Here is a 23,147-nt window from a genome sequence, read left to right as displayed (position 1 = left end):
ACTGCCGGTAAAGGAACATTTCAGCTCAACGTACATAAGTTCGTTTTTAAATTTAAATGATAAGAACATGCACTATTTGTGTTTCTTTCCAGTCATGTTCAGAGATTTTTATGTGCAGGCACAAAAAAGTCAGTCGCTAGCCAACTTCTTTGCTATTGAATTTGCATGGGGGGTCAAAGCGAGGCAAATGGTCTTCGGATATGGAAGTTATTTTTAAAACAAACCCCAAGTTCTTATCTCGCTTAGTTCTCAGTTTGTGACAGGAAGAACGTCTCCTTGGGTTTTGGTTTCGCGCGTGACTCGGCTGGCTGGCTGGCTCGACTGCCGGTACGGATCTCCCATGCTCTCCAGACAGTCGCATGCAGTGTCATGTTTTGTTATAGTTGGAGACCTTTGTCTACCCTGATTGTTTTTAAATCTTAGCTTCTCAACAAACAAGTTCATGATTTCTTTGGTTCATTAATTTATTTTGTGTGTGCTTCCATACACAGTATACTCATTTCAAGACTCATGCCGCCTATAAGACGCAGGCGGAGCAACTTCGGTCGAAGAACTCGAAATGCTACAAGCCAAGCTAATTTTCAGTCTAATCGAACTGCACAACAACGTGAAGAGCGAAATGAAACTGAAAGAATTCGGATATCACAAACCCGTGCAGCGCATCGTTCAGCTAATAATCTTGCAAGTTTGAATCGAGTTGCTTTCAGTTACGAGGTTTCAATTGACTACAGTACCTATCAATGCGTTGCTACTGGATCTATGAACTCAATTTGCCAATATTGTAAGGCATTGAAATACAAAAATGAAGCCCCTGGATTGTGTTGCGCAAATGGCAAAGTGAAATTAGTGCCATTGATTCCACTCATTGGTTTCAGGAACAGGAACAGATTCCATACATTTCCTTACAAATATCCAAAACTATAACTGCTTTCAAATGACTTCATTTGGGGCAACAAATGTACTTCGGGACATTTCATGCCAACATTCAAGGTAACATATAACAAGCAGACTTATCCCCCTTATTGCTTTGTTTACTTCATTTTATAGTTTTTGTGACAAAAATAATAAACCTGGCCTTCTTAATTTACAGATACAAGGCCAAACATATCACAGAGCAGGTTCATAGTTGTCAGTGTTAGATGGAGACTACAAATTCGTGGAAATTTATTTCATGGGCAATTCAATACAATAAATTGATCTGCGTTGTGCTCATAAAAGTTCAGTGAAGAGGTCTATTGTTGAACAATTACAAACTTTTTTCATCAAGACAATCAGTTGATTACATTGTTTAGACCTGCCTTGGATCTCATGCCATCTGATAGGCCTAATCACAAAATTATAATCAGACTATCCATCCGAATTTTTGAACTCGCTGTATTTGCCAGGATTGCCACCTCACATTCTTCAATTAAAGGTCTGATCAGTGGTCATAATGTTGCGAAAATATCAACCAACCGCGTCTTTGTAATGGCGCACGGCTAGCGGTGAAAACATTACTGAACAACGTGATCGAAGCAACCATTCTAACGGGGAAGCATAAAGGAGAAGACGTTTTGATACCACGCATCCCTATGATTCCGACTGACATGCCATTTGAATTTAAACGACTGCAGTTTCCAGTGCAACTCGCTTTTGCTATGACCATTAATAAATCCCAGGGGCAGTCATCAAGTGTTTGCGGCATTAATCTTGAAAACCCACGATTTTCGCGTGGCCAATTGTACGTTGCTTGTTCCCGTGTTGGAAAACCATCAATTTGTTTGTTTACGCGTCAGGTAATCAAACAAAAAGTATCGTGTATCTTCGTAGTGTTGATTGGAATCAGTGTTTTCTATGATAGTTATTTCCTACGAAGAAAGAGGAGTAAGTTTTGCCACATTATCTTCACGCCATCAACTTATCAAATTACTTTATTTACAACAGGGGATAATTATGGCTCTGTGAGGGATTTGAAGACCTGCTGAACAGTTTCCATCTATGTTACAGTCTATCAGGGTTATTTCTGGGTAGTGATATGCTGTGACCTAGTTCAGCATTTCCTTATTCACAATCAAGATATTAAAATTGCAGGTAATAAAAACCCTTTTTTCAAGTAGTTTGTTATTAACTTTTGGTAGCAGTAGAAAATTAACTCATTCGATGTTGATAATGTAGTCATTTGCATTATTCTGATTTTTGTGTGCAGTAAGGACTGAATTTGAGTTCGTTCCATTGTCATTTATTTTTGAGAGAACGGCGTCTGTCGGGTCAGTTAGTGAATAATATAAATATTCGAGAATTACATTTTAGGCCTTCCCCTAAACTACCATTTCACTCAGCGTGAATAAAATTATTTATATTCTAGATTGTATTGACTTATTCTCCGACTTTACATACCAATTTTTATTAAGATAGGACCACTAATAATATAAATACAGTAGAAGTCCGTTATAGCGAGAATTCATAACAGCGAAAAATTTACTCGTTATAACGGATTGTCGTTATATCCAATTTTTGTATAAAAGTCGGAAAACCCTTCATGCACTTTAAAAATCGGTATGAAACTGCAATCAGTTTGTTCAAAACTTGCGTTCCCGCAGATAATATCCACACTACGGCTTACTTGTTTGTTATTTTTCGTAATCCGATACTACATGAAAGTGTGTGTTTAATTTCATTCTGAAAAAAATATAGTTCTGTATTTCTCTGAATCCAAGATGAACCCCACTTTTTCCTTCAAAAAATGTAAATCAGGCTCAAAAAGAAGTTTGTAAAATCGTACAGGCCTACGCATTTTTAGTCTATTTTTAGACGCCGAACATTGACTTTCGTCACGCCGTATTTCATTATTTTTCGCGGCTGCCCAATTATTCTTTATTTCCGCGGGTTTAAGGACCTTTAACTTAACATTGGCATCATAATACCGAAGAGAACTCGTTGACAATTTTCCGGCAATACCTATTCCATGCACCTCTACAATACAACGACCCATCAGGAAATTATTCTTGCTGTCTATAAAACTGTTACTTTTACGCAGTGTCAGATATCGTCCTTGTTGCAGACCACTGAATGCATTTTTTGTGCAGTACGCATTTTTTTTAGCTCTTTGTCTTCACGCTAACGCCAAATATTGGCTTTAGTTAGACCTATGCCGTATTTTCTTGCGGCTGCACAATTATTCTACATTTCTAACTATGTAACCACCTGTTTTCTAAAATGTAAACTTTCTTTTGGCCAATGTAAGAAGATGTAGACTACATAGTTACATACCGATATTCATTAAATTCTCTTTAGCCGTTTTCTAGTGATGCGTGTACATACAGACAGACAGAAATTACGGTAAAGTAAAAAAGTGCATTTCCTTGTTACTGTGGACATGACCGATATAGAAATACAATTCTTTTCAAATTCTGAGCAATGTACAGACAAAACTCTTATTTTATATATATAGATTTCAAGGTTTGCCAACACTTCCTTATGATTCCACCAGCTTTTGAATCTGGCCAATCACAAATTTTCTGTAATTTTTTTTTTCAACCAATAATAGGCCAATAAAATTGAGAGGGTGTGTCCGGGTTTAGTCCAGAACCCTCTCGGATCATCCCCTTGGGTATATAAGCTGCGGCTTTTCCAGCTACCTTGTCTTATTGATCGTAGTCTTACTGAGTGTGTGTGTTAAGACAGGAGTAATTATTGAGTCAAAATTTCATCAAGCAAAAATATTGGAAGGTGCTGGAAGATCTACTAGGGCGCCTTATTCTTCGACAGGCAGAACAGCAGCCCAGGTAATGGCCACCTGTTTTATATTTCTGTAGCTACCCCCACAGACTTACACGAGGGGAAGGTTCTAATTTCTAACTATGTAACCACCTGTTCTCTAAAATGTAAACTTTCTTTTGGCCAATGTAAAATTTCATAAAGACCTTAATTGTAAATCGGAGATAGAGAGTGCTTTACCCTCTCGAGTTCCCCTTCAATTCATCTTGAGGTGACTACGATTTTGTAACCGTTTTGCTCCTGTAAATTATCAAGTAACTTGTTCTTCTAGTCACCTCAGTAGTGCAGGATTAGCCTCTGCATCATCGGGCCACAAGCCCAAGTAGGGATTTAAAACCGAGTTTTCAAGGAGCGCAAGTGTATGCCTCCATACATTTTGTGTTCGGGCCAGTAATTTAACCCGTTTTTCTTTTCCACAAAGGCCCAGTAGTTTGGGTAATAGATACCCCTTGTGTACAAATTGTAAATTGTGAGTTGGGCCTAGAGAGAGGCCAGAAATTTGTAAGATTTTTGGTGTAATGTTGCCTTGAGTGGCCTGTAAGAAATTGGGAGTGCAGTCTCCTTGGTTAAAGTTGGAGAGCATGTAAGCTCTTTTCTGCGAGTGCTAATTTTACTGTAATATTGAGGGGTGCCTCTGGAAAGCTGTAAATGTGTATCAGTTAGAGCAAAGTGCTCTGTCTTGGGAGATTCCTCTTCTTATCTATGTAAATGCTACATTGGTGGCATTGAAAATTTGTAAATTAGAGGCTTGAAGCCCAAATGTCTTACATTCCTTATTCTGGGGTTCTCTATTCTGGTATCTAAATTGTCATTGTATCTGATACATTGGTTTACCTTCACTAATTGTGAAGACTTTGTGAAGTTTTGAGATTTGAAAAGAAATATAACCTTTATTTTAAAGCTTTATATGAATTTTGATATCATAGATAGACCCATTCAAGCCCGCACTTTCTTTCACCTCTCTGCGATCCACAAAATCCTGGTAATAGTAATAATTACGTCACTAATAATAATTAATAACCTCATTCCGTGCTCATATCCATAGTGCTGTGAGAACTTGAAGTTGGCAAGATATAGAGCCACCTCTAGGATCTTTCATTAAGTCCTTTCTGACTGTGTTAATGACAATTTCAGCATACTCCTTCATAAATCGATATTTAATTTTAAAACTTCCGTCATCTAGGAGAAATGGGTCACTCAGCCTCTTACAGTGTTTCATTTTAAGAACATTTCCAGTCTCCATAACCTCAAAATGTTGTCTTCTACATTAAAAATATTGTGGAGATCATCATTATTTTCTGTTCTTTCAATGTGTGCATAATGGAAAAGTCAGATATTTTACCACAATGATAATATTAATGCAGACAGTAAAAACCACTAAAGTAAACTGATTACTCGTTTCGCTTTTGTCACTCACTGCTATACAATATGAACCTGGTATAAAAGTTATACACTGTTTATTAGCAAGACTGAACCGGTTTAAAAAGGAAGATCATTTCGTAATAACTGGAGGGTAAGTAACCATAAGACGACCGCCTCTGTAGCATAACAGTCAGCAGTATTAGCTGCCGTCCTCGGAGGCCCGAGTTCGATTCTCGATACTGCCCTAAATTCAAGAATGGCAGGAGGGCTGTTATGGGGTTAAAATGGTACATGCAGTTCACCTCAATTGGGGGTGTGACTGAAAAGAGCTGCACTACCTCGGGGGAATGAGGACACAAATTTGTCTGGCTCCTTGGCTGAATGGTCAGCATAGTGCTCTCCAGTTCAGAGGGCCCCGGATTCGATTCCCGGCCGGATCGGCGATTTTAATCGTAAATGGTTAATTCCATTGGCCCGGGGACTGGGTGTCTGTACTGTCCCCAACATCTCTACAACTCACGCACTACATACAACACTATCCTGCACTACAATAACATACAGTATCCTTTATATGGCAGATATCGGAGGGTCAGCATTACAAGGGCTGCACCAGGCTAGAAACAGCCACACAAAGTTATCATCATACCACAAGATTTCATGAATAGGATTAGTTAAATATGCAGAATACATGCACAATTTATAATTTAGATATATTAACAAAACCTTAAATTGTATGTAATTCAATCACGCTTCGACCTAAATGAGAAGTCTCAAATGAAAGGAATAAATAATATCCCACTGTCTTAGCAAAGGATTGCCTATCTCAAACAAAATTACTCAATGGTAAAGCCAAATTTCTCCAACATCTCAACTTACTTAACATGAATGGATCTTTCTTAGTTTTAACCAATAAAAAGGAAAAAAAAGTATTGCACTCATTTCCAGAAAAATCGCATGTGAAAATGAAAATACTTTCCAATTCTGAAATTCATACTGCAGGGAGGGAAAAATCACAATATGGCTCCTGCACATACCAAGCATTAATTTCAGGTCATACCAACATGGACACACACACATCAGAAATTACTTAGAGAAAGCTTACCCTGCATAAGCTTCTGGTTTAGGTCTCAGCTCCAAAGCTCTTCTCTTCTGAGTGGCCATAAGCATGTCCCTAGTGAGTGGCAGAGGCTCACTCGAGTGTCCAGTTCCAGGTGTTCCCCCAGTTCCACTTCCCGCCCCACTACCACTGGTCACTAACTCTACATCTTCGTGTAATGTCGGCAAGATGCCAGGGCCACCACCACTCACTTCCATCCCCCCTGAACTGCTCCCACTACTACCACTAGAGGAGCCTGAAGAAAGTTCTCCATTTTGCATAGCTTGCACATGTTGAAGGTAGATGTCCGACTTAAGAAAATTAGGGTATGTGGTCTCATTGATGAGACGCTCCACTTCAGTCTGAACACTGTCAAACACATCACCTTCAAGCAGATCTTTACCTTCCTTTATACGGCGATTCAGTTCTTTACGAATATCTTCAGGAATTGCAAGTTGCGTTTTCAGGAAATATCGCCTGTAGACCAGAAAGAAGATAATTAATTATATGTTATACCTCTTGTTTGAAATTGCATACCTTGTAAAAGTGAAAGTGAAACAAACTGGAATGTCTCTAATCCAGCTAAAAGAGCCCCTATACAAAAGAGAAATGGCTAGGTTAGTGAAATTCTTGTCAGAGATACATATGATAATGCAAGTTTGTTTTAATACAGTTTATGCCATAAAAAATTTGAAAAGAAGAATTGAAAATATTAATTAGTGGTGGAAGAAATGGTGTTACAATATGAATTTTATTCATTCTGTCCAGTTAATTTGTCATATTGATGTATTACATATTTGAACAATGACCTACAATACAAGCAAAACTATCTGCAAGGTAATACATAAAATATATGATTTTTATAAATGACATTGTTTTAACAACTCACTCAGGTTTCGGTACTGCACAGAGCAGGTAACACTTGGTTATAATAATATCTATATGCTATGAGACCAGCGAGGTGGTAGTAACTCAAGTTAGATTCACAAACTATAGTAGGTGCTTATCATTAATAAAAATAATATTTTAATATATCTTAGAACGACTAACCCTGTTTTGGTTTTGTTAACACAGTTCTTGAACTGGGCATTACTTATTACAATTTTCATCTAGATCATAAAATATTCAAACAGTTTTAAAAATGGGATGTAATCTATGATAGGAAATAAAATGAAAAAAGGTTCATACATGGAGGGCAATTTATTTTCAGAATGAGAATTGATGAAAATATTTTAGTGTCCTTAAATTGAATTATGTCTGGAAAACAGTTGCCTTATTATTATGTAAAATGTTGAAGGTGGTTATCATTTCAAGATAATTAGTGCACTGCCATTTTGTAAAATGTATGATATTCTGATATTTCAACTGAACTTAACAATGGCACAAAAATTTCTGTTTAAAATCCTCTGAAAATAAGGGCATCATTTGACCACTATGATAATATGGCTTTACTAATTAAAATCCTAATTTGTTAAGAATCATTGATCAGCTTTGGTGCTCTGTTGCCTGAATACTTACAAGTATTTGTAGATTAAGTAATACAATACCCCAAGGGCAAAACTTAGTGCAATGCCAGCTGACTAAAAACACATATTTAAGACATCATGATAAAAATTCTGAATTCTTTCCAATATTTGTAAGGAAATTTCAAGCAATGAAGTCACTGATGAAGTCAACAAAGTTTTAAATGAAGATGTGACCAGACAATTATGTTTTAGTTTCCAAATGTTGCTCTTATTTTGCATTTTACACACAGATAAGTAACTGCAATCCAGAAATATGTGTAAACTGAAATAAGAAGTGTGTACACACTGGCTTACAAGTACATCAATAGGTTTATCCTCTCGCAAAATAATTCTTAAACGGATTCTTTAATTTTACCTGTAGATGGCTTTGACAAGTTGGTTTATCCTGGAGGGGTCTTGCTGCTTCTTGAGTCCCTCGCAAGCAAACCAGAAGTCAAGCGTGTCAGCATGAGCTCTTCCTTCCTGTTCCAGGTACCGATGGAAGAGTTCTACTCCTTCTGGGTCATCGAGTAAGCTGTGCAGGTTGCGGGCCCAATGAAGGTAAGGAGGAGATGAGCGGGACTCCATCCCTCCTTCCACGAAAGAACCTTCGCTGTGAGCACCTGCACAGCTGCCTTCAGGCTCGAAACCCAGAGGAGCACCAGCATCTATGCACATTAGAGAAGTTCAGAAAACATTTATCAGAATAAACATATTAATAATTGAATTGATTATTTCAGAAAGCAGTCAAGTGCCAAAAAAGGAAAAAATGAGTTAATGGCTGAACATGTTACTAAGAGGGTATACGCACAATTTGGTACAGAAACCAGTCAAGAAACGTCCTCCTATAATGGTCAGGTATTACGTTGAATTTCGTATTTAGTTCAGAAACCAGTTAAGTGACACCACTTGGCTGGTTTCTGCAGTAAACTGCTGGTACATTTTGTGATGTGCTGCACCTTTCCGGTTGGCGCTGCTGCTCTGAATCCAGAATAGCCCGCTGTCATTGTTGTGTTTCTAGAATCACATGTTCATAGTTTTGTGAACAACAGATTGAAAAAGTGTTTCTCTTGTTAAGTGCAGTGTTTTTATAATCGTAGTGATATGTCTGAAAGTTCAGGAGACGAACCTGTATCTAAAAGGAAATGAGGAGTGGTAGAGAAACAAACTCACATGCGTGATATTATTCGGAATGTATGGGTAAAAGGAGAAGGTTCTATTTCTTACTCAGACAAGGAAGTACCTGCCCTGAGCCCTACATTATTCTTTGTTATTATTTGTTTTAGGTTCCCATCAATATCACGAATATACGTGACCTAAATGCCTTAAAACCTTACCTGATGAGATATGAACACTTTTATGACAGCACTTTACGAAAGCCTACAACAGAGACAGAATGTGCTGTGGAGTTTGCTTGTGAGGATTGATTACCTCCTGTCATGAGCAGGTATTGCTGATTTCATCCTTTTAATAATTATATTTGTATCAGCAATGTAGTATAAACCTATTAAAATATTTTCTATTTCCAGAAATATGGGTTTTATGACAAAATCCTTTTAAAATTCAAGAATTATCCTATAAAAACATGTTTGCGACACTTGTTTATTTCAGAAACCAGTCAAGTGGAATTTTTTTCGGATTTTTTTACAGCAAAGTTAATAAGCACAGAATATTTTTCCTTAGATAGAAAGTATTAAAAAATATAATACTTTCAAGCTAAAATATTAAAACCCCTACCATAACATTTTATCTGACGCTAGACAGTTTTTTTCATTTTCCCAAAAATGACAGACTTGGCGCTTGACTGGTTTCTGAAACTATTTATAAATGATGAGTGTTTGTCATACTACAATCTTTCTACCCATTGGTTTCCTTAAACTAAAACATACAAATGGATCTGAGAATAATCCTTGGTTTCACTTTTCCTGGCTTCATTATGCATATTACTGATTAATGTATTCCAAGATACCAGTTCCTAGAGGGGCAACAATGTTTTTCAAACTACTGTTTCATACATACTGTACATCCTACTATCACCTGTACACCTCCCTATACATGTGTCAGTGAACTTGAATTAAATCTAACATAAGTTTACAGTCATTTCAAACATCCAGAAATGATTAGTTCAACTGTTTCTGCTCCTGAACTGTTCTCAACCTGATACAGAATGTATTCAGCAACAGTTATCAGGATATTCAATTCATCACAGTACAGTAATAGGTTACACACGTAAAGAAATTCTTCATAATCCCTGCTAGAAGGTAACAAATGGGAAAATTGAAGTGTCTGTCTTATTCAGCCGGCATGAATAGACATTTTACTTGATTAACTTTTTTCAAACATTTCCTGTCCAAATAGAATTTCCAGAACTTTCATAGTTTTTTCAGATCCAAACCAGAACTTATGTAAAGGAGAATTACTTCAGTAAAGTTCTACAAGTGTAAACTGTCTCTCTTCCCCACCAAAACTTCAAAGGATTGGCAAGGGTTGGCAACTCACTACAGCAACTGCCTCTTTCAACACATTGTTCACTGATTAGTGAAAATGGAGTGTTTCAAATTCACAAAAGGTACACATTAATTTTAACTCAAATACCTGCTAATATCAAATCCAAAAAAAAAAAAAACTTTCTAGTAATGGGTAATAGCCATTCATACATGAATAATGAAGAAAGTTCTCACCAGTTTCAAAGCTGAAGTAGATAGGAAATAAAAGATATATTTGGGATTCATAGACAAATCAACCTAGTTACTACAATGACTTACTACTAAAGCTCAATGAAGTAGCAACCAGAAACATACTTGTTTTCAAAACAGATGTAATAGCTATTGGCAATATAGGTTAGCAACATGATGAAACTAGTAGTTTTATTCAGAATTAAGAAAATAAATTTCCTCACTTCAGATGTGTTCAGAAAAATGTTTCTAAAGATTTGTGCTGAGCACAGTAAGGAAGTGGAACATGGACAACTGCGCAAGAAGAAAGACATCAGAAGTCTTTCAAATGTAATATTACAGAAAAAAAAAAGTAAGATGTGTAGATCAAGACACCAAGGTTGGTGTGAGAAGCAGATGATTTGGTGAAATCTGACCAGAAGAAGAGAGACAGACTGAATATATTTTGAGACTCTTACGACTTGTATAACTGGGAATTTTTCTTTTACAGAAGTGTAGAGAGGGAAATGGCACTGGGTGAAGCAGTATAATATGAATATGACAAACAGACAACAAGCTGATGTGGTGCAATATTTACGTTGAGATGAAGTGAGTTAGCACAGGTTAGGGTGGGACTGAAGAAAACTTTCGCAAATCTACAATGACCAACAACCAACTATTAGGTGGTAATAGATGTTTCTATTGATATAAGAGGGTGTTGTTTTACTATTTACATAACTTTCAATACAATATTTAAATCATGCTAAATAGAAGAAGAGCATGCAGATGATATAAGGATTTGTCCATTTGATTTAGATTGTCCTAGATCCTCACAGAAGAACATGAATTTTAAGTAGTGTGTTTCATTTATACAGAACTAGCTGATGTACCTGTGCTTCGCTACAGGATTCTCAGAAAGACTGACTTTGTGGTTTTCCTAACTGAAGTCAACATAGGTCATTACAAAAAAATCAGTAGGAATGTAGCAATTAAAAGCAATCTATATATATAAAATAACTTGTCCTGACTGACTGACTGACTGACTGACTGACTGACTGACTGACTGACTGACTGACTGATTCATCATCGCCGAGCCAAAACTACTGGGCATAAAGTAATGAAATTTTGGGGATATATTCATATTAAGATGTAGGTGCTCGCTAAGAGAGGATTTTTGGATATTCCATCGCTAAGGGGGTGAAAAGGGGGGTGAAATTTTAAAATGAGTGTATCTATATCTCAAAACTTTAAAAGTTTAGAGATGTAAAAATTGGTATTTAGAATCTTCTTTAAAAATAAGGAAACACATATTTTTTTGTTTTCAGAAAATCCCAATAGGAGGGGTGAAAAAGGGTGAAAATGGGGGAAAATGGGTTGAATGCCTTTAATCAGGATATCGGTACTTATATCTCAGAAACTGAAGATATTACAGACCTGAAAATTGGTACTTTTGATCTTTTTTAAAAATAAAGAAACACGTATTTTTTGTTTTTGGAAAATCCAATTAATGGGAGGGTGAAAAGGGGGTGAATTTTTAAAATGAGTGAATCTATATCTCCAAACTTTTAAAGTTTGCAGATGTAAAAATTGGTATTTAGAACCTTCATTAAAAATAAAGAAACACGTATTTTTTTGTTTTCGGAAAATCGCAATAGGAGGAGTGAAATGGGGTGAAAAAGTGGTTGAATGCCTTTAATGAGGCTACTTATATCTCAGAAACTGAAGATATTACAGACCTGAAAATTGGTGTTATAATCTCCTTTAAAAATAAAGAAACATGTATTTTTTCGTTTTTGGAAAATCCAAATATTGGGGGGTGAAAGGGGGGGGGGGTGAATTTTTTAAAATGAGTGTGTCTACATCTTAAAACCTTTAAAAATTACAGATGTAAAACTTGGTGGTTAGAATCTCCTCTAAAAATAAAGGAACACGTATTTTTTTGTTTCCTGTAAATCCTAATACGAGGGGTGTAAAAGGGTGAAAAATGGGTTGAATGCCTTTAATGAGGATACATATATCTCAGAAATGAAAGATATTACAGAACTGAAAATTTGTATATGGGATCTCCTTTAAAAATAAAGAAACACGTATTTTTTAGTTTTTGGAAAATCCAATTAATGGCGGTTAAACAGGAGTGACAAATTGGGGTGAATTTTTTGAAAGACTATATCTACAGAATATCTTGGAAAAGTAAAATGTTACAGACGTAAAAAGTGGGTGTTTGGAATCTCCTGTAAATGTAAAGAAACATAGGTGATTTGTTTTTGGAAACTCCACTTAAGGGGAACTCAAAAGGGGTGAAATTTTAAAATGAGAATTTTTACAGTATATCTAAAAAAACTTAACATGTTACAGAAGTGAAAAATGGTATTTTTTATCTCTATTAAACATAAAGAAACGTGTATTTTTAGTTTTCAGAAATACCACTTGGGTGGAAGGGGGGGGGGTAAAAGTTACTGAAAATGGTGTTGAATTATTTTAATTAGGCTACTGATATCTCAAAAATGAAGGTGTTACAGACGTGAAATTTGATATTTGCAATCTGCTTTAAAAGTAAAGAAACACGTATTCTCGGAAAATCCAATGAAGTGGGAGGGGGGGTGAAAGAATTGAAAAATTAATTGACTTAATTGTATGAGAATACATACATACATACATACATCTAAACTAAAGTTTTTACTGACGTGAAAATTCGTTTTTGGATCTCCTTTAAAAACAAAGAAAAACGCGTTTTGGTGGGGAAACCTTCTTGGAGGGCGGGAGTGTAAAGGAGTTGAATTCCTTTCATGAGGACACATAAATCTTGAACTGAAGAAGTTAGAGTCGTCATAATTGGTATTTAGAAGATCCTTTACTATTAAAGAAACAAGTATGTTTTGCGGGAAAATTCACTTAGGGGGGGAGGAGTATTGTGAAATGAAGTGAAAAAAGTAAATTATTTTTATGGGGATACTTATATCTCAAAACTGAAGGTAATAGACGTGAACATTGGTGTTTGGAATCTCCCTTAAACATAAATAAACAAGCATTCTTTTAATTTGGGGGGGGGGGGGGGGGGTTGGCAGTAAATAAACTTAACGGCGGTGGGGTGTAGAAAGAGGTGAGACCAATTGATTTTACTGTTATTAATGTACTTATAAGGATCCTCCGTTGCTCAGGCGGCCTCTCACAGCTGGGTTCCGTGGTTCAAATCCCGGTCACTCCATGTAACATTCGTGCTGGACAAAACGGAGGCGGGACAGGTTTTTCTCAGGATACTCCGGTTTTTCCTCTCATCAGGCATTCCAGCAACACATAATAATAATAATAATAATAATAATAATAATAATAATAATAATAATAATAATAATAAAATAATAATAATAATAATAATGTTCCGGACCGTCGTCAAATGTGCGGACCACGCTGGAAACGGCTCCTGGACGGGTAATGACTAAGAATGCAGTCCGGCCGCGGGTTCAGTGCCGCCAAGGCACCCAATATGACACCACGCCGGATCTCCTGAAGGATTTTATCCATATTAAAAATGATTAAAGGAAAAGATGGCAAAGATTTACGGACCCAACTGACCAGGAGGAATACCTGAGCCTAGCCCGGGAAGTACGAAATCGATTGCTGGAAAGGAAGATTGAAAAATGGGAGGAAACGTGCTGTAAAATAATAGAAAACGAGTCAGATCGCGAATTTTGGCGGATTATATATCTAAAACAATAAGCATTCAATTATAAATTTCAGTATAATACCGTAGCGAAGCACGGGTATCTTGCTAGTGTTATCATATAAAACACTCGATCAAATGAAAAATCTCACATTTTCCCACTTTTAATAGTACTACAGTTACAAGTAACTATTCTCATTTTGGTTCCGTATTGAAGATGACGTATATCATAAATATTATAATAATATTTATAGATCCACCTGTTCAATACAATACAATACAATTCAATACAATCCACTATTTCATGTGGTTAAAATTTATACATAATACATAAAAGTCATAGGTACATGTTTCACCCTTTTTTTACGGGCATCATCAGCCTATATCAATCTTACAAATTATTGGATATGAGATCTTTCTAATCTTATAAACTATAGAGTATGGACAATGATCTCATAAAATGTTATGCTATAATATCTAAAATAGAGATATTGCACAGGAAGTATGTTAAAAATACTGTGAATTAACAGTTCTGAAGATTGTAACATGGTTAATCATGAATATTTGAGCATTTTAAACGCTCAAATATTCATGATGTTATAGCATAACATTTTATGAGATCAATGTCCAACATTTTACTCTATAGTTTATAACATTAGAAAGATCCCATATACAATAATTTGTAAAATTGATATAGGTTGATGATGCCCTAAAAAAAAACAAGGGGGTGAAAAATGTACCAATGACTTTTATGTATTATGTGTAAATTTTAACCACATGAAATAGTGGATTGTATTGAATTGTATTGTACTGAACAGGTGGATCTATAAATATCTACCCCCACTTCTTGGCTACCAGTTCTGAGCCATATTCCTCCACCTCACCTACAGAGAAAGAATGCCTTGTTGCATGAGTACCAGAAGCTGTCGAGGAATTCCAATCTGCCAATTCATGGAGATATACCCTACGCCTTGAACAACAGACTTTGGTCCAGAAATCCACCAATAAGGACTGCCAAAATCCTGGTTGACAAATTCAGCCTGCAGCAGGATTGGTTTCAAGAATGGACTTCTATGGCTCCAGCTGAGTATCAGAACTTCCCCTGTATAACAAGTATACCAAAAGGATTTGACCTACCTCCCAAAACCTGGACAACCCTCAATCGTATCAGGACAGGCCATGGAAAGTGCGCTGACTTCCTCTATAAATGGGGCAAACTTCCCTCCCCGGAATGTAGCTGCGGTGCCCCTAAGCAAACAGTTCGTCATATAGTGGAACAGTGCCCCCTGAGTGCTTATCAGGGTAGCCCAAAAGACTTTCTAGACCCAAGTCCTTCTTGTATAGACTATTTGCAGAGCTTGATGGTGAAATTGTAACCTACATAGTGTACTGTATATTTAATTTGTGACTGTGTGTTTTTATTTTTAATGTCATACGCTAAATAATAATAATAATTATTATGATATTTGTGATATACAGTACTACAGTGTGATCTAACAGTCCAAAGTTCCAGAGCTGGAATGACCAGGCCGCAGACAGCCATGAACACTCCTCTGCCATTACTCCGTTAAATATGCGCACTTCTCATTCCGATCAGTGCCTCAGGGTAGGGATTGAATAGCTCGAATGCTATGATGAACCAGTGTGTTACGTACCAGTAGTATCGGGAAATTTATGAAGCAGAGGAATGGCATGCTACAGAAGAAAGTTATTCAACTCCCCAGCTACTTCCCGCCAATATTCAGGCAGGCTGTTATACTCGGTACGACCGGCTGAGTTGGCCATGTGGTTATGGGCGTGCAGCTGTGAGCTTGCATCCGGGAGATAGTGGATTTGAACCCCACTGTCGGCAGCCCAGAAGATGGCATTCCGTTGTTCCCCTTTTTCACACCAGGCAAATGCTGGGGCTGTACCTTAATTAAGGCCAAGGCCGCTTCCTTCACACTCCTAGCCCTTTCCTATCCCATCGTCGCCATAAGACCTATCTGTTTCAGTGCGAGGTAAAGGAAATTTTAAAAATATACGGTACACAGCAGTAATTCTATCTATCGAAGATGAGTGGAAGCAGAAGACACAAAGCACATCACAACAAACAACGGTCAATGCAATGTCATTGTTGATCAATTTTATGAGCTTTCTATATTGCAGGCCTTCATGTTTAGTTTTTTCCGACTCTGTGATCTTAGGGTGTCTTAAAATATATTTATAGCATAGACTTACTTCATTATTCTCCGACTTCACAAACCGATTTTCATTAAATTCTGTTTACAGATCTTGTGACCCAGCGCTGATATAGACTTAGTAACAAAAATCCAAATTCATGAATATCTCTGTGATCATAGCCGGTGTGGTAACAATGTATATGACATAAATGATCGGAAATTTAATCCTATATAACTTTAGTTACGTAGTATTTATCGATACGACCGCTAATAACAAATATTTGCAAATTAAATTTTTGGCCTTCCCCTAAACTACCATTTCACTTAGGGTGAATAAAATTATTTATATCCTAAATTACAGCGACTTACTCCCTGACTTTGCATATCGATTTTCATTAAGATAGGACCACTAATAACATAAATATTTGAGAAATAAATTTTAGGCCTTCCCCTAAATGACCATTCTTCTCAGCGTGAATACAATTATTTATAGCCTAGATTGTAGCGACATATTCCCCGGCTTTGTCTACCTATTTTAATTAAGACACGACCACTAATAACATAAATATTTGAGAATTCAATGTTAGGCCTTCCCCTAAACTACATTTCACTCGGCATGAATAAAATTATTTATGGCCTAGATTATAGTAGCTTATTTTCAACATGGCATACTGATTTTCATCAAAATAGGACCATTAATAACATAAATATTTCAGAATTAACTTTTAGGCCTTCCCCTACACTACCATTTTACTTAGCGTGAATAAAATTATTTATGGCCTAGATTGTAGCGACATATTCCCCGACTTTTCATACAGATTTTCATGAAATTCTCTTCAGCCGTTTTCTGGTGATGTGTGTACATACATACATACATACATAAATTACGGAAAATTTAAAAAATGCATTTCCTTGTTACTGTGGACACAACTAATACAGAAATACCGTCCTTTCTAAATTCCGAGCAATGTACGGACAAAACTCTTATTTTATATACATAGATATACCTCAAGGAATATCATGTTTGCTAAGATATCAATAACGGAAAACCTGCATTTAGAAAAGATATAAAAGTTTTTGAAAAATCACCAAATGACTAGAGATTTGAACATCCAGGGAACGAACTGAACCAGGGGAACAAATTTCATAAAATCTGCAGAAAGGCAGAGCAGCACATCTAACAAAAGAAAGCAAACACATCTGTTAACATCAGAATGTCATATTCAAAAGTACATTTACTAGCAGCATGGTACAACATCAACAGTGAAAGGCATTCTATTCAATGAAAATCATCTCATTTCCTGCTGTAACAATAACTGGTTTAATTACAGTATAAGTTTTCTACATTCTAAATGAAAAAAAAAAAGTGGTTCTTTAGTGAAAGAACAAAACTTTACCAGAAAATGATATTGCTTACTGCTGTATGCTAGAGTTTCAATAGATAAGATTAAAACTGTATGATCCTGGAGTCAGAAAATTCAGCAATTAATAATCTTCTTCTTCTTCTTCTTCTTCTTCTTCTTCTTCTTCTTCTTCTTCTTCTTCTTCTTCTTCTTCTTCTTCTTCTTCAGCATTTGTCCTTCCTCGTGACGGGGTCTGCAACATGGATTCGTTGTCTCCATTTTGTTCTCTTCTGGGCCATGTCAGGCTGGAGATTAACACTTTTCAGATCTTTAAGAGTAGTGGCCCATCGCTGTTTGGATCAACCCTGTGGTCTACAACCAATGAATCCTAATGTGTAACCCATTTTTGCAATAGTATTAGCCCTGTCCTTAGTACAGGACCAATACATGTCCAAAACCATCGTCGACTGCTTTTATGCATTTCATCTTGAATTGGTGCAATGTCCAATCTTTCCCAGAGGATTTCATTGGCGATCGATGTGATCCAGTTTAGTGACACCAACTGTCCACCTTGCCATCTTCGTCTCCATGATGCCAAGTAGATGTTCTGCCTCAGTCATATTTGGCCAACATTTGCAACCATACAGTTCAAAGATTTTTGATTTGAGATTATTTTTCCCCCCTCTGGCTGCAAGTGACGCCACTCATCGTTTGCCATTTCATCCAGACTGCAGTTATCCTTGCAATGACCTCTTCACCTCCTCACCAATTGTGGAGTCAAGATACCTAAATCTAGTCACTGACCATCTATCTACCTGAATATTTCCAATTGCTCATGGATCTGATATTATTATTATTATTATTATTATTATTATTATTATTATTATTATTATTATTATTATTATTATTATTATTTTTAAGCTTTAACTTTATTGACCATTTGAGTCGTTCCATGTCCACTTTCTCTTTGAAGGTTGTAATGTTTGGTTCTTGCAATCTGCCCAGCACTTTTTCATTCATTTGATTTTAATTTTCTCAATTCGTCTGAAATTTCTACAGGACTTCCTTCTGCATGTCATTTATGGTGAAAATTTGAGAGTTTTAAATAACAATAACAATAATAACGGTGGATAGTGCCAAATGAAGTGGTGTACAGAAAACTGGAACCCATCACAGATACTAAGAAGAGGATTTATTTGGTCACATTATGAGGACACCAGAAACCAAATTACCAAGAAAAATTATAGAGAAATTCCGAAGTCTGAAGCAACACTTAGGATAGATTACGGAAATTAGAGAGGATATGGAAGAGCGAGAAATAACTATGGACAACTTGCAAAACAAAACAGAAAATTCAAAGAAACTGAAAAACATGAAAATAAGATTTAAACCAAATAACAACAAACGACATACATTGAAAAGCAATGAAAAGGATATATACAGATGAGGAACAACAGAAAAGATCAAAGCAAATAAAAAGCTACTGGGCAATTTGGAAAGAAAACTTATCGAAGATTGACTGAAGTGGTCTAATGAGGCTGTCAAAGCAGAATAACAACAGAGCTTTTCTCTCTGCATCGTTAACTTCTAGGCAGATCAGTAAAGGAGCATTAATATACATGTGATATTTTCAAACATTCTCCTCCACTTCAATGCATATTTCATAATCCAGAGACACAGATGATAATACACAGGGGTTCCAAAAGCATGCGTGAGACACCCTACTTATCCTATACTGATTATTACAACTAATCCTATTTATGTAATACATACCAGCTACATTTGAAGGATTGAATGGCAGGCTGGAACGCCGTGGAGTAAGGACAGGAGAACTGCCTCCTCTGTTGTACCTGAGTGCTGAACCCCATGATGAGTACCCAGGTCCTGGAGCTGGTGACTGGGTGCCTCCATACTCCAATACATCTGTCTCCCCACCTATATACAAAAAACAACACTAAATTAATGTCTCCACATTATACCAGTCAAGCAAACACTCAATTCTACTAACACAAACGGGGTGTTAATTGTCAATATAAGGTCTTCGAAGACAAATTGTACCATCATTGTCACCACAAAACAAACCTAAAATCTTCAATGTTTTGTAAGTTTCTTTATGAATTATTCTGTGGAATATTTTACTTTTGTTATGTAACTTAAAACTGGAAATTCCAAAGGGACTAAGTGCCAAAATCATTTCAAGATATTAGCAATAAAATTATGTCCTCTATAATAAATAAAGCATATTTCATACTTTCAAACTATACAACCACGAAATGTGCTGTACAACTTCCATACTTTCAATGACATAGTATGAATGTGCAGTTATTTTTCAGCTCTTGATGATGTAAATTAAGGAAGAGACAAATATTTAACAAAATTTAACAACTTAAGTGATTTACAGCTCCCTGTACTCTTATCACCAATCCCTAACCCACCCTGTTACTATACTCTTTAAATATTGTAAAATCATCATCATCATCATCATTTCACCCTTTCCAGCTGACAATAGGTGGGGGAAAATATGTTGTCTCCTCACTTCGTCCTGTCTCTCCACCATTCCTCATCCAACACTTATGTTCCAGTCCAGTTTCCATTGTCCTATGCTGTTGCCCTGAATGTACCTCCCTATAACTAGCCCTCAAAAATTGTTGGTATTTCTCACTTGGCCAGGAGTCCACGAGGGGTGAGGGCAGGGGATGGAGGTGAAAATTATTTCATTTAGCATTGAGCATAAATCAAAATGTATTCTTTTGTATTTTTCTATTAATTATTAGACCATTTTGCATTCTTTTGGGCCATTTACTGTACCAAACTGGAAATTAAATAATGTTAATTAAAATAAATGAAAAATTACTTTGCAGGCTTACCCTTCGCGCCTTGCTTAAATGGATTTGAAACATATGTTCTCATCGCCACTGGCAGGGTGCAGTACAGACGAGAAATACCACTTGTTTATAGCTACACCAGGGTTGAAGTCTTGTAAGGGTGGTCCATTTACTGCCAGCTGCATTACATCTCCCAGTGCAGTGATGACCAGGGAAAGTTTCTGCTTACTTTTTATCCTGTTAACGAATCTGGATCCTTGTTCACAAGATACTGTTGTTACTGCAGTACACATAATTCCGTACAACACTTTCTTCAGCTAACCAATGGCTTCAGGAAGCTTGGGTAGAGTTTTTAAGAGGTTGCATAATCCCTTTGAAGATATTTGTACTTCTTTAACTATCTTCTTTAGATGAAGCTATTCCGGTAGCAAAAAAAATGCCTTGTTTATGTGGAGGAACGGAAGCTGTCTACTGGAACTTATAACTGATTCAGTCTAATATGTTTATATTTTTATGCTAGAACCAATGTACAAATGAACAGGAATAAAGTGGGAATTGGTGTGTATATGACTGAGATGTGTGTTCTCATTAATTCTCCCCATATTACTCCTACTCAATATTTTGGTGCCGAACTCGGGAATGAAGTGTAAATTCAGTGCCATCACCTTCGTGTACAACACGAGAATCATGGTATTGTTTCACATTTAGAAACAAAACAACGGCTCGTGAAGAAAGAACATGCTACATTCCAGCAGATGAGAATATAACAGCTTGTCCACACAGCGAATATCAGTCTCCCTCCAATACCCAGACAAGTAACAGAAAACTATTTTAGACGGCATACAGTTCTTTGACTATGATGATCTACTGTGTGCTATTATTCATTACTTGGTGCCTGGTTATAAGTTGATTTGATTTTTGTTTCATTGTCCACCATTATGAACTGTGCAAGAGAAGATTACCAATGTTGTCAAGTCGTAGACAGCAATAAGCGCAATTATCCTCCTAGACAATACATAATATACATCTAGTTAAGTTGAGCTTTCAATTAGACATGTTTCAATCCAAACATAGGTTCATCCTCACTAAAATACATTATAATAATCTAAAAACATTAGACACTCGATTGTGTACAGTGCTTGTTAAAAAAGTTTTTCTTAAAAATCATGATGAAATTAAAATATGAGATGATAGTCGTTAAAAAAGTTTTTGTGCTGGAGGCCTTTTTGTTGTAAATTCCTCATTGCTCCTTGATGCAGTTCAAATATACACTGCCTGACAAAAAAAAGTTAAGCACCCAGAAGGAGCAATTGAAAGTGAATGAAACTACATATACTGAAAGACCATGTGCCTTTATGGAACTGATTACAATGTGGGATGAAAGAGACAAGGCCGCTGGCAGTTACAGGTGGAATGTTGCCGCCATGTCAGTAGTGTCACCCTCCTTCCCCCCAGCCAGAATGCATGCCCTTACATGGTATGGAACGGTGTCGAACAGCCTTTGAATCCTCTCCTGAGGTAAGTTCGTCCACAGATGTTGCAACTGTCCCTCTAGATTCTGCAGGTTGGTACTAGGACGGAGTCCCCTTCCAATGTCATTCCACACGTGTTCAATGATGGGGAGATCCGGGGATCTTGCTGGCCATGGAAGGATCTCAAAATGCTCTAGGCAGTCCATAGACATACGGCAGCATGTTGGAACACTTGTTGGAACGCTGTCCTAGGGTGCTGTGCCATACGGGGTAGGACGTGCGGATGCAGAATGTCTGTGACGTATCGCTGTGCCGTCAAAGTATGGCAATGCACTATTAGAGGTGACCTGAACGCATATCCTATGGCTCCCAACACCATGATGCCACGGATTACGCCTGTGTCTTTCCACAGTATGGGCAGGATCTGCCCTCTGCCCTCGACGCCACCAAACCCACACACAATGGATATCGGAGGTTGTGGAGAAGCGGCACTCAACACTGAGCATGATGTGACGCCAGTCATCCTCTGGCCATGCCCCCTGGGCAAGGCACCACTCCAAACGCAGGCGTCGGTGTTCTAGTGTCAATGGCAAATGACCGATCTGGTGGATGAAGTCGAGACACTGTGTGGCAACTCACAGTTGTAGAATATCCGGTACATGTTCACGGATGGTGGGGTCCCAAAGTTATGGGATCCTGCAATCCTTGGTGCACCATACGACGGTCCTCCCCTGGGGTGGTATTTCTTGGTCGACCCAAACTTGCAATACGTGATTGGGTCCCCCCATGTATCTAATGAGTCCAACATCGGGCCACTGTGACATCTGAATGGCCCACATGCTTGGCAATTACACAATATGACCAACCAGCCTCATGCAGTCCCACAATGCAGCCTCTGTCAATTGCTGTCAATTGGTGGATAGGCTGTCTAACATGTCTGCGAGGCATCGCGGGCGCTTTGTACTATACATAGTCCTCTCTGCATGTCTTACATAACTGTCTGACTCAGCAGTTGACTGGTAACAACTTACCAATAACAGAACAGTGTCATCTCGAATGGACTCTGGTGGGCATTCTACACATTACAGATCCTTGTACATCTAATAATTTTCTCACACATGTATACCGAAATGGAATAATATTGGACCACTCCCTTTGGGTGGTTAACCATTTTTGTCAGGCAGTATATCTGTACACTCTTGATTCTCAATTATTATGTTAAGTCAGAGGCTAACATTATGTAAGTTGCTAGTGAAGTTGAGCCGTCTGATTCATAATCTGTAATGTGGATGAGAACCAAATTAAGAATTAAAA

At 37.1% G+C, this 23,147-nt stretch overlaps 1 protein-coding gene across 3 annotated transcripts in view; it reads right to left on the bottom strand.

Moving 5' to 3' along the window:
- Positions 1-23,147, bottom strand: part of Axn (protein axin) — a 293,900-nt gene that overhangs the window by 134,102 nt on the left and 136,651 nt on the right. For all 3 annotated transcript variants that reach the window (XM_067150025.2, XM_067150027.2, XM_067150026.2), the window contains exons 3-5: positions 19,310-19,471; positions 8,096-8,387; positions 6,221-6,691 (exon numbers count right to left, since the gene is read on the bottom strand). In XM_067150025.2, coding sequence (XP_067006126.1) covers positions 6,221-6,691; positions 8,096-8,387; positions 19,310-19,471 — 925 coding nt within the window. The remainder of the gene's footprint in view (positions 1-6,220; positions 6,692-8,095; positions 8,388-19,309; positions 19,472-23,147) is intronic.

This window comes from Anabrus simplex, chromosome 6, assembly GCF_040414725.1.
Source record: "Anabrus simplex isolate iqAnaSimp1 chromosome 6, ASM4041472v1, whole genome shotgun sequence".
Taxonomy (NCBI): Eukaryota; Metazoa; Arthropoda; class Insecta; order Orthoptera; family Tettigoniidae; genus Anabrus; species Anabrus simplex.
The sequence above is the reverse complement of the archived record's forward strand: the minus strand, read 5'-3'. Positions and strand labels throughout refer to the sequence as shown.